This window comes from Thalassophryne amazonica, chromosome 5 (assembly GCF_902500255.1).
Source record: "Thalassophryne amazonica chromosome 5, fThaAma1.1, whole genome shotgun sequence".
In the NCBI taxonomy this organism is placed as follows: domain Eukaryota; kingdom Metazoa; phylum Chordata; class Actinopteri; order Batrachoidiformes; family Batrachoididae; genus Thalassophryne; species Thalassophryne amazonica.
The window spans coordinates 106,420,591-106,438,095 of NC_047107.1; the positions used below are offsets into that span (position 1 = coordinate 106,420,591).

At 40.3% G+C, this 17,505-nt stretch overlaps 1 protein-coding gene across 3 annotated transcripts in view; it reads right to left on the reverse strand.

Annotated features, from left to right (window-relative positions):
* The window catches only part of ppp3cca (protein phosphatase 3, catalytic subunit, gamma isozyme, a), a 103,244-nt gene that overhangs the window by 22,943 nt on the left and 62,796 nt on the right, over positions 1–17,505 (reverse strand). For all 3 annotated transcript variants that reach the window (XM_034171045.1, XM_034171044.1, XM_034171043.1), the window contains exons 5-6: positions 3,447–3,592; positions 1,489–1,628 (exon numbers count right to left, since the gene is read on the reverse strand). In XM_034171045.1, the coding sequence (XP_034026936.1) occupies positions 1,489–1,628; positions 3,447–3,592 (286 nt within the window). The remainder of the gene's footprint in view (positions 1–1,488; positions 1,629–3,446; positions 3,593–17,505) is intronic.

Sequence of the window (17,505 nt, forward strand, 5' to 3'; positions counted from 1 at the left end):
GCTCGGAATCTGCCAGAGGGAAACTAACGGCGGCTAAGCTACCTTTGTCCGCACCGACTACAGGGGCCTGGCTAGCTGTAGAATTTTCCACGGTGCGGAGCCGAGTCTCCAATTCGCCCAGCCTGGCCTCCAAAGCTACGAATAAGCTACACTTATTACAAGTACCAAGTATTGGATTCTATGGCAAGTTAACTTGATAGTTAAACATGACAGATGGTGCAGACTATTGCTTTTTAAACGCCCATTAACTCAATCAATAATTTGCATGATGTTTCACCTAAATTTGAGCAACTTTAACTTTTGATCCCTGTTCAAACTGACACTGACCTTTGTAACCATTTTTGCGGTTTTTACCCTGCAACATTTAGTCATAGATAGTCCAAACTATACTTTTTTACAATCTTTACAGTTAGACAAATAATGTGGTATATTTTTAAATGTAATGCATATTTTTCATTTTTTGACCCCTGTGCAATTCTTCACTGACCCCTACCTGCCTACAGCTACTACCCCAGGATGGCCATCATACACATTTTAGTAGGCCATGATATACTGAGGCTGGATTGGAAGTGTTCTTTAGTACCCTTTAGTGGTCCCAAAACCCTGTTTGGCACATTTTTATTTTTCTAAAATAAGGCTTTTTTTGTGGAGAGGGGGGCTATATTCAGTAGTTTCCCACAAAGCATTGCATGGATCTTTATTTATAAAACGCTGGCATAGTTACACAAATATTGCTATGAATGTGTAGGATTTTGTGAAGATATGGATACAAATTCAGATCCAATGGAACAAAATACAATTTCATAGGTTAGGATATTCACAATTCAATCACTGCATAGTAAGAAATATAGCAAGATGTGATAGAAGTAGATTATTGGAGGAGATTATTGGACTTGGCAGAGGTCAGTTCCCATTTCCCACTTTAGTTCATGAGAACCTGTACTATAACAAATCACGTCAGGATACCTGAATTCAATTCAGGCTATTAGCAAGACTTTCTGGTTTCACCATATTGACTAAATTACTGTCCCAAACTACTGAATACAGTATTTTGTCACCTTGTTCCAGGTGATATACTTTATCTAATTCTATTACACTGGTTGCACAATAACTACTTTGGAGCCCATTTTAATGTAACACACTTGAGAGACAGTGTTTGTTTCTATTAAAAGCAATTTTAACATTTTCACAGCAGAACATTTTATCCATTAACCTGATGAGTGGGTCATTTTTTAAATACCACCTACAAAAACAGGAAATTATATTGTCTGTCCTGGGTGATTCAGTGTGTTTATATTTTATTGCCAATATGTCTTTATATTTGGTGTTAGAGATAAGTTTACAGGCTGCTGACAATTTGATGAAATCAAAGGCAACTGAAGTACATTTTTTGTTGGAGTTTTTGCAATTAAGTTCTACACTCATTAGTATGACAAATGTGGTACAGCACACAGATTTAAAAATAAATACATAAACTCTCTATAATACCTGAAAAAGTAAGAGCAGCCTCTGACAGAATTATGGTTGAAGTGTTCAGATGTCTTTTCACTGCCATAGTCCTCACCAGGGTCTGCCCAAATCAGGTCACACATTGGCCCAAATGCTGGAGGTTCTTTAAATCTGTCCAACTATGGTGCATAAAATACACACACACAAACACTCACTGGCTTTGCTGGTTACCTTAAAGTACAAAGCAAAGGGTAACAAACAAGGTGACATTGAAAGAGTGTGTCGTCAGCAGAACAAAACCCTTCAATCTCTTTACAGGAAAACGGTCCATGTCTCTAAAGTCCTGGTGCTTTCTGTCTTACTGTATGGTTCTGAAACTTTGACACTAACCAGTGATCTTAGGTGACGACTATATTGCTTTGGCACTGGGTGTTTTTGGAGGATCCTTGGAAACCACTGGAAGGACTTTGTGCACGTTTTTAAACACTCAAGACTTTAGCAAATTGGGTCCAAACACCACTGTACTCACAAATATACCTGCATGCCGGTGGAGCGCAAAAAACTATGGGCAGTTGTCTGGCTGCATTCCACAGGCAGAACACAATTATTTACCAGTTTGCTAAAATAGCATGAATAAAATATCTGCAAGAGGAGATCATTTTCTTTTTAACTGCAGCGCATGAACACAATTATGTTTGCAGAGTTCATGCCTAAAAAAGCGCAAGTCACATACCTGCAAGTGAATGTACTCCTAATCCGCCATTATCAGAAGACAACTAAAAGGGTTACATCAAGAAATTATTTAAAAGGCCATGTCTAGATTTGAGGAAATTCTCAACTACATTGAAGAAATTATAGTAAATTTAATATAGGCAGCATTAGATAAATCAATGAAATATATTACCATTCAAGTACTGAGTTGTCTTCCGTGTATATTAGATATGAATAAAGAGGTGCTTTGCACCCACAGGCACAAATTTAACTTCAGTGGCTGATTTAATTTTATTGTGCATTTACAGCCATTAATGCACAAAAAAAAATCTCATTTACAGTGTGCCTTTTGTCACATTTCTGGTCACCATCAATTCCACATTCACAATTAGCAAATGACCTGCAAAACTGTCTCCACCAAAATGCTCAAAATTTTGGACTGCCCACACAATTTAGCACTTGTCATCTGGGATCTTAGTAAATTGGGACCTTTGCATTAAACAAATGTTTTCTTTGGGCGATTCGGCTAAGAAGTATCACTTGCATTGTGAGAGAATGTCAGCTTTGACATTTTGGTCATGTGTTGCGTTTCTCTGGACATGATCCAGCATGCAGGTGCCTTAGTGTTGAGGATCCCAGTGGCTGGGGAAGCCTGAATTTTACCTGGCTCCTGCAGGTAGGTAGTACATTCAAGAGACAGGGATGAATGAGTTCTCTCCTTGGGTGGTTGCCATCAGGGATCCTGGTGGAAATGGTGACATGTGGCACCAGCGCATGTTCCCAGACTTGACTTGGTCTCAGTGAAACCAGAAGGGTTATTCAGAGGAGCCAGGTGATTGTTGTTCTGTGGACTGCTGCAGGGAAAATCTGTTAACTTGTTCAAAGTTCACAGTCAGTTTCCTTTCATCAGACTGCATAAAACATTTACAATTCTGGCTGATGTTTGTTTACAGCAACTTATTTTGCTCAAGTGTAGCGAGGCAACACAGAAGCAGTGGCTCCTACAAGGTGGGAAGTACTGTGTACAGATTCACCAAGAGGGGGGGAAAAAAAACACAACTGAAACAATCTTTTTTTGAATTTTTAAATATCAATATTAGACTGTGAAACTAAGACTCATGATCCTTCAAAATATGTCTGGATGGTTACCTTCCAGGATCCAAGGTGGTTCCATGGTGTTGTGGATGCAGCAAAGCGGAGCACCACCATATGCTCTCAGACGTGACTTTAACAGAGTGGCACAATTTCACAAATTGTACTAAACTTTACATTTGTTTCACACTTACTTTTCTTATGTCATCTAAGCAGTTTATTTCTGGTGAAAGACCACCATGGACACAGAGGAACTGTTGGTTTAGCAGGGCAGCGAGCGGAAGGCAATCAAATGCTTCCATACAGGCATCATAAACCCGTTCAGAGTATTTAATTTTACCTGTAACATACACAAGAAGAGGTAAAAATACATTGTTAATCACAGTCAAATACTTTCAGATTAAGAACTAAATCTAATGTATTAGCCTCTAGGGTTGCTTGTGACAATTATCATATTAATACAGAGCATTGGTAATCAGTTATTTTCAGTGACGTAGGCCAACTCCTTGTGTAGTGTTTTAGTCAAATGGAGTATATTAGCTAAGCCATAAAATATACTGTACAATTAGCAACGCTTTTACATGGACTGCAATAATTTTCCAAAACTATACAACTTGAACAGCCAATCAGATACATGTGAACATGGGACCTGGGGGGGGGGGGGGGGGGGGGGGTACTTGCAATCCAAGCTGCTTCTTAATGTTTTCATAAAGAGTAAACAGAATGTAAATGTGCTTCTTATCAATTACACTTTGTGTAGCATGTGCAGTTCACAGAAAAGGGGCATGGGTTGATTATGGTGTTTTACTTCTGACCACTAGGTGTCAGTACAATTCTGTGTTCTGCAATTCTAGAGATGGGGTTGCGCTAAAAGGTTGGCAATCTCCAATACACTCTATTGAAGAACAAAAAGTAGCAGAACACAAGCCTGGATAAACAAAGATCTACACGCAAACTACAAGGAGTGAAACAGAATTACAAGTGGAATCTCTAGCCACCTCACGATTTGATTACGATTCACAGGGCTGCAATTTGATTGTAAAATGATTGATGCATCTTTTTTTGACACAGGATTTCTTTTTTGTCACTGCGACTACTTGGTACTTATTAAAGTACAGTGAGGAAAATAAGTATTTGAACACCCTGCGATTTTGCAAGTTCTCCCACTTAGAAATCATGGAGGGGTCTGAAATTTTCATTTTAGGTGCACGTCCACAGTGAGAGACAATCTTAAAAAAAATCCGGAAATCACAATGTATGATTTTTTAATAATTTATTTGTATGTTACTGCTGCAAATAAGTATTTGATCCCCTACCAACCAGCAAGAATTCTGGCTCACACAGACCTGTTAATTTTTCTTTAAGAAACCCTCTTGTTGTGCACTCTATCTGTATTAATTGCACCTGTTTGAACTTGTTACCTGTATAAAAGACACCTGTTCACACACTCAATCAATCACACTCCAACCTGTCCACCATAGCCAAGACCAAAGAGCTGTCTAAGGACACCAGGGACAAAACTGTAGACCTGTACAAGGCTGGGATGGACTACAGGACAACAGGCAACCAGCTTGGTAGACGACAACAATTGTTATGATTATTTATTAGAAAGTGGAAGAAACAGAAGATGACTGTCAGTCTCCCTCGGTCTGGGATTCCATGCAAGATCTCACTTTGTGGGGTAAGGTTGATTCTGAAAAAGTTCAGAACTACACAGGAGGACTTGGTCAATGACCTGAAAAGAGCTGAGACCACAGTCACAAAGATTACATTAGTAACACATGATGCTGTCATGGTTTAAAATCCTGCAGGGCAGCAAGGTCCCCCTGCTCAAGCCAGCACATGTCCAGGCCCGTTTGAAGTTCACCAGTGATCATCTGGATGATCCAGAGGAGGCATGGGAGAAGGTCATGTGGTCAGATGACACCAGAATAGAGCTTTTTGGAATCAACTCCACTTACCATGTTTAGAGGATGAGAACAACCCCAAGAAAACCATCCCAACCGTGAAGCATGGGGGTGGAAACATCATACTCTGGGGGTGCTCTTCTGCAAAGGGGACAGGACGACTGCACCGTATTGAAGGGAGGATGGATGGGGTCATGTATTGCGAGATTTTGGCAAACAACCTCCTTCCCTCAGTAAGAGCATTGAAGATGGGTTATGGCTAGGTCTTCCAGCATGACAATGACCCCAAACACACAGCCAGGGCAACTAAGGAGGGTCTCTGTAAGAAGCATTTCAAGGTCCTGGAGTGGCCTGGCCAGTCTCCAGACCTGAACTCGATAGAAAATCTTTGGAGGAAGCTCAAACTCCAAACCTGAAACATTTGGAGAAGATCTGTATGGATGAGTGGATCAAAATCCCTGCTGCAGTGTGTGAAAACCTGGTGAAAAACTACAGGAAACGTTTGACCTCTGTAACTGCAAACAAAGGCTGCTGTACCAAATATTAACATTGATTTTCACAGGTGTTCAAATACTTATTTGCAGCAGTAACATACAAATAAATATTAAAAAATTACACATTGTGATTTCCAGATTTTTTTTTTTTTTTAGATTATGTCTCTCACAGTGGACGTGCACCTAAGATGAAAATTTCAGACCCCTCCATGATTTCTAAGTGGGAGAACTTGCAAAATCGCAGGGTGTTCAAATACTTATTTTCCTCACTGTATTTGTAATGATCCACAATGAATTCATTTCATTCAATACATTCTTTTACAGATCAGTCATATTTGTACACATGTGGCTCTCATTCACTGAGATTTTAAAGTCTAAAACCCAGCGGGGTTACTGCTCCCCCAGCCCCCCTGCCTGTGCAAGTGTGGCCTCATGTATGTGACTGACTGTGTATGGATTATTACCACTCCACGTAAGTGAAAAGGTAAAACATTTATGTGCACCTCATCGCAATGCACAAGCTAGCGCACGAATGTACTTGTGCCAGAATAATTGAAACAGGAACACACGTGATGATAATGGCAAAACTTTGCTGCACCGCTGATTTTCTGACACCTCAAACTGCAGAAAACATGGAACACAACACGTGTTCTCATCTTGTACACCCGTATTTTCCTTTTAAGCAGGAAAAACTGTGCGCACAGTGTGCTCAAAGACAGCATGCCACAAAGCAAACTAAAATGCAAACAGTGGTGGAGACGAAAGAAAAACATCATGTAACTGTTTTTTTCCCCCCAGATTCTGAAGTAAGACTGTGTTCAGATGTCGCCAGAATTTGTTGCTACATGCTTCTTATTCTGTGTAAGATTTATCATAGTCCAAAAACAGGCTATTCCTCTGTTACATCAAACAGCATAGCTTTTGGCAGCTGTGCCATGCGCTGCCCATCCGCACCAGATTTGGAACAGAGTGGCTGTAACAAAGTCATACCGCAAATAAATTTTAATAAGAAGTACATTACTGGTTCAAAAAAAAAAAATAAAATAAGACTTGAGGAAAAGTAGAAATACAGGTTGATATAAGATATATATATGATTATTGTACTTGGCCCCACAAATCTTAGAAACGTGTCTAACCAGATCCTTACTCTGGATGGCATTACCCTGACCTCTAGTAATACTGTGAGAAATCTTGGAGTCATTTTTGATCAGGTTATGTCATTCAATGCGCATATTAAACAAATATGTAGGACTGCTTTTTTGCATTTGCGCAATATCTCTAAAATTAGAAAGGTCTTGTCTCAGAGTGATGCTGAAAAACTAATTCATGCATTTATTTCCTCTAGGCTGGACTATTGTAATTCATTATTATCAGGTTGTCCTAAAAGTTCCCTGAAAAGCCTTCAGTTAATTCAAAATGCTGCAGCTAGAGTGCTAACAGGGACTAGAAGGAGAGAGCATATCTCACCCATATTGGCCTCTCTTCATAGGCTTCCTGTTAATTCTAGAATAGAATTTAAAATTCTTCTTCTTACTTATAAGGTTTTGAATAATCAGGTCCCATCTTATCTTAGGGACCTCATAGTACCATATCACCCCAATAGAGCGCTTCGCTCTCAGACTGCAGGCTTACTTGTAGTTCCTAGCGTTTGTAAGAGTAGAATGGGAGGCAGAGCCTTCAGCTTTCAGGCTCCTCTCCTGTGGAACCAGCTCCCAATTCAGATCAGGGAGACAGACACCCTCTCTACTTTTAAGATTAGGCTTAAAACTTTCCTTTTTGCTAAAGCTTATAGTTAGGGCTGGATCAGGTGACCCTGAACCATCCCTTAGTTATGCTGCTATAGACTTAGACTGCTGGGGGGTTCCCATGATGCACTGAGTGTTTCTTTCTCTTTTTGCTCTGTATGCACCACTCTGCATTTAATCATTAGTGATTGATCTCTGCTCCCCTCCACAGCATGTCTTTTTCCTGGTTCTCTCCCTCAGCCCCAACCAGTCCCAGCAGAAGACTGCCCCTCCCTGAGCCTGGTTCTGCTGGAGGTTTCTTCCTGTTAAAAGGGAGTTTTTCCTTCCCACTGTTGCCAAGTGCTTGCTCACAGGGGGTCGTTTTGACCGTTGGGGTTTTTCCGTAATTATTGTATGGCCTTGCCTTACAATATAAAGCGCCTTGGGGCAACTGTTTGTTGTGATTTGGCGCTATATAAATAAAATTGATTTTATTTGATTTGATAAGGCCAGCACGCCCAACCAGTCGATCGCAGTCTACCAGGCTGAGTTCCATTCAATCGCACAATGGGTGGGGGTGGGCCTAAAAAAATAATTTTTTAGGCGTATTCGAATGCCAAGTCCATCTGCCTTATCTGCAATGCAAATTGTGGCTTTAACAATGAAAGGGATTTCAAGCATCATTTCAAGACCTACGATGCAAACTTCCTGGCCAAATCATCTCTGTGCACCCGAAAAGTCGGCTAGCAGCACAACAGCCCATCAATATTGAAGAGGTGATGAGGTGGCAAACAAGATTGCTTGTTCTGTTCAGGCGAGGAGTCTGCAGAGGTGATTATTGTGTGTGCAGCTGGAGGAGACGGGTGCAGAACACACAGATCTGCTGCTGCACACAGACTCAGGTAAATTTCTGGAGCGGTTTTCTGAATTGTTGAAATTAAAGAATTTCTGAAATGTTTAAACCATGCTGAATATGTACAGCTAGAACATGGTCAGTGGCTCTTGGATTTAGCCTCTCTTACCAATCAACCCGACAAGCTCAATATCTTGAATCTGGAGCTGCAGGGTAAGGACAAACACGTCAACATGTTCAGCTCCGTGAACATGATTAAAAGCAAGTTACACTGGCTATCAAGCAGGTTGTAACAGTGTGATCTGCAGAACTTTACACCCATGGACACAGAGCTTAAGCGTCAGGGCAAAGACTGTGCGGAGCTTGACAGTGCACATTATGGCGATCACGTACAGCGCATCTTGTCAGAATTTGCCAGATGCTTTACTGCCTTTGCATCCATTGAACCTGTTGTCAGTTTTCTCTGTTTTCCATTTGGGGAAAAATACAGATGTGGATTTTACTAACATACAAAGTAGCATCACTCTTCAACCTGGATAGCTGTGTTATTGAGAATGAGATCATCACACTAAAAAATTAAAATGAGGTCAAAACCAGAGCAACACTTGATATGAATGTGCAATTCTGGAATCTAATGCAGAAAGAGAAGTACCACAACCTCAGAGACACTGCACAGAATTTGACTGAACTTTTTGATCAACATATTTGTGTGAGTCTGCCTTTACACATATGAAAATCATCAAGTCAAAATACAGATCCGCCGTGACTGATGACCACCTTGCAGTCTGTTTGTGGGTGTGGAATGTGGGTATGGAATCCAATAGCTTAGTGGGGAAATTAGTGCAGAAAATCCACTATGGTGATAGTGCAGTTTATTTGCCAGGGAGGGAATTTCAACAAGTTCAGACTGTGGCCTGCTTCTGTAGTCGTGTCCATAAAAATCATAGAGGGATATGCTTTCCAAACTTAATACCCATTACTATATTGGATGATGTTGAAATTGAGGATGGCCCAGTGGTTGTTCCAGCAATAGCAAAGATTTCGTGTCTGCTACCTACAACGCGCTCTGGAACCTACAACCTTGTCCAACGTACTCTGGAACCACCTCTAAGCCCAAACAGTTTAACTGTCAACCCCTCTGAGGTCCTTAGACTGGGTCTCATTAACGTAAGATCACTGTCCTCAAAATCATTGTTGATCAATGATCTAATTATTGATCATCACTTAGATATGATTGGGTTATGTGAAACCTGGCTTAAACTTACAGCTGTCCTCCCCTTAAATGAGGCCTGCCCACCAGCATATACATTTAGTCACGTCCCTCATGATGCGAAGCAAGGCGGGGGTGTTGCTCTTATTTATAAATCTAGGCTTAGCTTATTAGCTGTTGAGGGTTACAAATATAACTCGTTTGAGCATCTGATTCTCCGCTCTGCTCAGCATATTACTCATTGCCAAGGTCAGAAGAATTAAAGATCAGTCGTATTACTTTGTCACTGTATATAGGCCTCCTGACCCATATTCTGAATTCTTAGATGAATTTGGTGCATTCATCTCTAACTTGTCAACTGGGGCAGATAACATTCTGATCATTGGTGACTTTAACGTTCATATAAATAAGCCTTCTGATCCCCTCTGCAAATCATTTATGGAAATTGTGGATGCATTAGGATTTCTGCAATGCATTCAGGATTCGACGCACATTAGTGGAAATACCCTGGATCTGGTTCATGCACTTGATATTGCTGTCACGAATATTTACATCATGGCTCTTACGTCAGTGGTGTCTGATCACTCACTTATTGGGTTTACAGTTTCGCTGCCATGTTTAGTGGAACAACAACCTTATATATCATTACGGCGATGCATCAATTCCTCAACTAAGACTGAACTCGAAGCTAGACTGCATGATGTCTTAGCTTCACATCTGACAAATACCCAGTCAGTTGACAGACTTGTGGATAGTTTAAACTCGGTGCTCAAAACAATATTCGACATGAATGCACCACCTGTGTAAAAACCACGCTCCCCCAAAATCACAGTCACTTTGGTTCAATGATTATCTGCGTGACCTCAAGCATAAAGCAAGAGGTCTAGAATGGAAATGGCGTCTTTCAAAATTAGAAGTATTCCACCTTGCGTGGCGTGATGCTATCTTAGACTATAAGCATGCATTATTGGCTACAAAGCGGACTTACTACTCTGATTTGATCAACAAAAACAAGCATAACTCAAAGTTCTTGTTCGACCTGGTGGCAACACTTATGCATGGACAACCACCTGTAGTTCGCTCTCCTTTTACAGCACAAGATTTCCTGGATTACTTTGGGAAGAAAATAGAAGACATTAGGTTAAACATATCCCGGCATGCCTTAACCCAGCCACTACACCCTGCTATTGAGGTGGGCGCCATTACTGAGATATTACCTAGATTTACAGAATTTGACAGTATCTCACTAGGCATGCTGACAAAACTCGTAACGTCAACAAAAAGCACAACCTGTTTATTTGATCCTATACCAACAAAACTGTTTAAGGACCTGTGGCCCACTCTTGGGCCGACTGTGCTGGAAATTATTAATCTTTCTTTAACTTCTGGATCTGTTCCTAAATGTTTCAAATCTGCAGTGATTAAACCATCACTTAAGAAACCTAATCTTGACCCTAGTGTATTGAAAAATTATCGTCCGATATCAAATCTATCATTTTTCTCTAAAATTCTGGAAAAAGTGGTGTCACGGCAGCTCGTAGACTATCTTACTGAGAATAATCTCTGAGCCACTGCAGTCTGCTTTTAGAAAATATCATTCCACAGAGACGGCTCTCACTAAAGTGGTGAATGATGATCTGCTTACAATGGATTCGGACACCACTACGGTTCTGTTGCTGTTAGATCTCAGTGCTGCATTTGATACAGTGGATCATCATATTCTACTTGATAGGCTGGAAAATCATTTTGGGATTACTGGGAGTGCCCTTGCATGGTTGACGTCATACTTGACCAGTCGTTCTCACTGTGTTTTGTACAGTAACACTACCTCTAACCTTTGTGACATGAAATTTGGGGTTCCACAGGGGTCTGTCTTAGGCCCCCTGCTTTTCGCCCTTTATAAAGCACCCCTTGGGCACATATTGCGGCGTTTTGTGGTTACCTTTCACTGCTATGCAGATGATACTCAGTTATACATGCCAATAACTGCTGGTAATCTCGTTCACGTAAAATCCTTAGAAGATTGCCTTGCAGCAGTGAGAAGTTGGATGTCTAGAAACTTCCTATTTTTAAACTCTGATAAGACTGAAATGATGGTTCTTGGTCCAGTGAGACATCGGCATCAATTTGACCAGTTAACGCTCAGCCTAGGCTCGTGTGTCATACATCACACTGACAAAATGAGGAACGCTGGGGTCATTTTTGATCCTTCATTGTCCTTTGGTCTCCACATTAGAAATATTACTAGGACTGCTTTCTTCCACATGCGAAATATAGTGAAGATTTGTCCCATCTTGTCTATGGCTGATGCTGAGACTCTGATCCATGCATTTATCTCTTCTAGATTGAACTACTGCAATGTTCTATTTTCTGGTTTACCGCAGTCTAGCATTAGGGATCTCCAATTGGTTCAAAATGCTGCAGCCAGACTTTTGACACAAAGCAGAAAGTACAACCACATTACACCCATTTTGGCATCCCTTCACTGGCTTCCTGTCCCAGTGAGATCAGATTTTAAGGTTCTGCTACTAACCTATAAAATTATTCATGGACTGGCACCTCCCTACCTAGCTGACCTAATTAAACCTTATGTACCAGCCCGGGCTCTACGTTCTCAGGGTGCAGGACTACTTTGTGTTCCTAAGTCTGCGGGTCATAGAGCTTTCTCTTATCGTGTCCCTGTTCTGTGGAATGATCTCCCTGCGTCAATAAAACAGTCAGAGTGAATGGAGACTTTCAAGTCCAGACTTAAGACACACTTATTTTTCCCTTTCATATGGCTAGCATACTGGTACACTTTTGTTTTACGCTTTTTACTCTTAATTCATTTTATTAGTAATTGGAGCGGGCTGCGGCCTCAACTTTACCTAAATTCTGGGTCTTTTAGTGAAGTTTAGTAGTGGCCGGCGATCACCTTAGTATTTCTCTGTTTTTCTTGTTGTTTAATGCTGGCAAATTATACAGTATTTTTTGTCTTTCTGATGCATGATTCTGTTTTTTCTCACTGTTTAAGGTGCAGGTCCATCCAGAGATGGAGTTGTATTTGTGTTGGCGACCCTCCTGTCCTGTGCGCCAACAGTATTTCTTGTATATTCGGCCGTGAACTGTTATGTAATTTGTGTCTATCATGGCCCAAGCAGAGGGTCACCCCTTTGAGTCTGGTCTGCTTGAGGTTTCTTCCTCAGAGGGGCAACTCTGTTGTGATTTGGCGCTATATAAATGAAAATAAATTGAAATTAAACTGAAAATTGCTTATAGCTGGCACTCATCTCCTACTGTCCAGATTATGAGAGATGAGCTTCCTCCTCTCAGTGCCCACTAAGGTAGGGGACAACCTCTCCAAATTGAATTAGATATTGTATTATTTGGGCTGTTTGTTGTTGTGTTGTTATGGGCCAGTCCTGGGTCTACTTGTGATTATTCTTGGCACCATGCACAATTACTTCAATAATGTATTATTATTATCTTTGTGCCAGAAAATTGTGTGATTATATTGGCGCATAAAAAACTGTGACTTTGCTATGGCGTTCGATATGGCTTGGTAGATCTTGATACACTTTCAATTTTAAAAGTTGACCTTTGTTCAAAAAAAGTTGGGCACCCCTGATGTAGAGTTTGTCCAGTGTACCTACAGCCTATGGTTTTACAGTGCCTATCAAAAAGTATTCACCCCCACATTTTAACTTGCATTTGCCATTTTGAAAACAAAAAGTAATTCAGGCTTCTCCATTTTAAAATTTTGAAAATTATCCTCCTTAAACTCTAAATGAAAGCAAATCTCTACTACTTGATATAAATAAAATATCAAAGCCAAGATGAGAGGTTGCAAAATTAATGACACCCGTTAGCATGACAAAAGTAAATCATTTTACAGTGAGTTTAGACAAGTCAGGGGACGGCTACATGTACATTTTCAAGTCACTGAATATGTCTTCAACTTTATTTACATCAATTATTAAGAAATACAAACACTGTCGTACACTATAGTAAATTTGTGTGGAGTAGACAATTCTCAAAAATTGAGTGACTGTGCAAAAAAGCAGGCAACTGAGGAAAGCCACCAAGACACATATAATAGCTCTGAAGGATTTACATTCTTCTCTGGCTGAAATTGGAAAATAGGACAAGTTTTGTATTTTGCATCACTGGTTACACATCATGGCGGAGTGCAGCAGAGAAGGATTTTCTGAAAAAAGCTGACTGGAAAGTTCAGCTACAGCTTGTCACAAGGCACATGGGAGACAAGCCTAGATCTGAGCTGTTCCCTTTTATTAAAGTTCTTCTCTATTGCACTCCACCATGAGCCTGTGACTGGTGATGCAACATGCCAAATCTTTCCTATGCAGTCTCTCCAATCGCATACACAGAAACCTATATATCCTTTAGAGCTGTTGTGTGTCTCTTGGTGGGTTCCCTCACTATTTTTCGTTTTGCATGGTCACTCAAAATTTTGAGAACTGCCTACTCCACATAGATTTGCCATAGGGTTTGTATTTTTTTTTTTAATGACTAACATAAATAAGTACGAGATATGTTGCCATGACTTGGAAATGTACATGTATCCATCTCCTGATTTATTTAAAGAAAACTGGCAATAAAACTAATAACTTATGTGTGTTATACCAAAGGGCGCCTGTAATTATGCAACCCATCATCTTGGCTTTGATATTTTTAATTAATTTATGTCAAGTTGTAGAGAATTGCTTCCAGCTTGAGTTTAAGGAAGATCATTTTTAAAATTTTAATAGAGAGAAGCCTGAATTACTTTTTGTGTTCAAAATGGCACAAACATTAAAATGTGTAAAAGGCCAAGGGAGTGAATACTTTTGCAAGGCGCCATATGGTGAACACAAGGAACAGATTTATCAGCTGCTGTGAAAGTATCACAGGTCACCTATTACACTTGTACCAGTGTTCATACAAGGTAAGCAATTTTGTAACTATACAATATTTTATGTTTTATCAACATCAGTCTCCTACATTAAACATACAGCATCTTGGAAAGCACTGCTTCATGTTCTTTCTCTTCCCTTTAGTCTGCACAAAACTGAAATCTTTCCAAATCATTTCCACTCTAAACAACTCCCACCTGAACCCACGCATGTCGGAGGAGGTGTGTGGGTGGTGAATAACATCTACTTGCAGCTGGCAAGGATGTCTCCTCTTTCTGTCAAAGCATCTTTGTTTTTGAGTTTGCAGACTAATGCCTCCACACCTGCTACACAAACACATTCAACTGTCGCAGATTAAAATGAGTGTGTGTGTGTGTGTGTGTGTGTGTGTGTGTGTGTGTGTATAGAAGAGCCTGAAAAGCATCAACAGCATGCCTGGCTGCTCTCCATGCTCCAGCAGTTTGTCGTTTGCAACATTAAAAGCTTCCTCTCTCTGCATAGCCTGTAATGTTGATGAGTTGCCACATCTTGAGACAGGACTTCCTGATCCCAGCGGTGCTTTCTGATAAAGATGTCTTGTGAGCGCTAGTCATGCAATTAGCAAGTAGTCACAGAGTTCCCACTGCTCTTGCAAAAACTGCAACTGTATCTCAACCTTGTCAACCTTGACAAATACAAAAATATTAATAAAACCAGCAAAAGCCTTTAAATTCAAGTATTTCAACTATTCATTTCTATGCAACTGAGTACCATGAAGTACAGTTCGTTCTTACTTTTATATTTCAGCTTCTCTCTTTTAGCCAGTAATGCATAACCAAACCCCTAGTAGTTGAGAGCAGGGTGGTTTCCTCAGTACCAGATCCAAAAGTACCAGGGACTGCACCATCACTATAGACTACTGACATCATGGTTGCCGTTCCTGCTTGGTACAAGAACAATTATGTAACAGCATCACTTAGGTAGCTGTCATTTTTTTTTTTAAACCACCGCTCATAGTTGAGAATCTTGGAGTATCATTCATTCATGTGACAGATGACATCCTGCCATCATCTTGCCACAGGCAGTTCCATGTTGCTCCCCTTGTGCAGGTTATCCCATGAGCACTCCTCTCCTCTACCACACTTCAGCAAACTGTCTGTATTGCTCTGCAGTTGCAACTGCCAGTTTCTGAGAGGCTCTACTTCATCAGATTAGCTTTACACCTTCCTACACCTGTGCGGAGGCACTTTAGGGCATTTTAAGTAGCATACGGCTGGTGGTGTCCTGCTGCCATCTGTTGATTTGGTTTCCTCGGCGGTGCAGCTGGTTCCAGATCCACTAAGCTAGGCTGGCTTCTTAGTATTATATATATATATATATATATATATATATATATATTTTTTTTTTTTTTAAACATGCTTGTGATTGTGCAAGGGGTGCTGGGGGCGTGTTGGCTTCAGGCATCCAGTGATTTCAGGGAGTACCATTTGAATTACATACTAGAGCGGTTATGAAGACGCGGTCTTTCATTTGCATAAAACTGTGAAGATTTGGCCATTGTTATCCATAGGCAACGCGGAGACATTGGTTCACATTAGTTTTTTCAAGAAAAGATTTCTGTAATGTTCTGTTTTCTGGTCCGCCACATTACAACACCTAAATTCCTGGTTTGAACCGGGGTTAAACATTTGATTGCCTCACTGTGGCAGCTTCCTATTTGGGTTAGATTTTTATAAATTACTAATACAATAACATGCTTTTGGAGGGCGCTATACATTTTCAGAGGCCCAACGTCCATGCCCACTCACCCAAAATGACCGATATTCGCCCGAGTTAGACAAGGGAGAATATCTGTCATTGCGGGTGACTGAGCATGGATGTCAGGGCCTCTGAAAATGCATACCGCACGACAACTGCACGCTATTTGCATTATTATCACTTACTGAGATACACAACACGTGGAATCACATTAACAATATTTAATGTCATTTCAAAATGCACAACACCCAGCAAACGCATACATAAAAAGATGGCTCACTAACTTTTGGCATGTTGGCTGGTACCGCGCTGCTCTCCAAATTCGCCAGGGCGTCCTCATCAAGGTAGCTGCTTTGGATGCTGTTCACTGTTGGTCTATCCATGATAAAAATCATCATGCTGCTACCAGCCCAGCAACACCTCAGTAAGTGATAAGTAAGGATTAAACAATGAGAAGCCGTGCATTATACAGTTTGAATGCACGACGCGGAGTCTAAAACACCATGACGCGAAGCGGAGTGGTGTTACTCCGCGAAGTGCATTCAAACCGTATAATGCACGGCTTCTCGTTGTTTAATCTGCTTATACCATGGTCGCACACAGTGAGCTAACACACAAATATTTAAGTTAACTTTTTTCGTGTTCTCTTCTTCTTTCCCATCTTCAATCTTATCCAGTTCATCCGATGTTAAATCTTTATGCCGTTGCTTTTGCTGTTCTTATCGTTTGCTCTCCTCCTCTTCCCATTCCTCAAATGTTTTAGTTTGGTCAAAAATATTAAAATTTACTTGAAAATCCATGTTTTATAGCATTTCTGTCATTCACCTGTCAAAACACAGCTGATCTGCGCGATGTGATTTGCGCGTTGCTATGGTGACGACAAGAGCGGAGAGATATTACAGTGACTTAACTCGCCAAACTATGTGTGCGTATACACGAAAATAATGCACGCCAGTTAGACATGGAATTCTCACTGACCATGGTATAATGAATGATAATGCGCCCTCTTACTGCACAGAATTTGAAATCCTGTATGTACTCGCCCTTGCTGTGCATTCTCAGACTGCAGACTTATTTTGTTTTCCAAAAGTGAAAAAGAAGTCATCAAGTTCTAGGTCCTTCTCAGATTTTTCTATTTTCCTTTAGAACAGCTTACCCATTTAGATAAAACAGTCACCTTTTGGATTTTAAATGTAGGCTAAAGACATAATTATTCCCTGTTAATTATAATTAATTCCTGTAAATTTAATTCTATTATTGCTTGGCTTTTTAAAACTCTTTTCATATGTTCTTTTTCTCTTGTTGAAGGTATTAATACATTTTATGTTGACTTTTTCATGATGTTGTGAAGCACTTTGCAATATTTGACTAAAGTTAAATAAATCCACTATTATGATTACTATTTAGTACTACAACAACAACACATCTTGATGTTG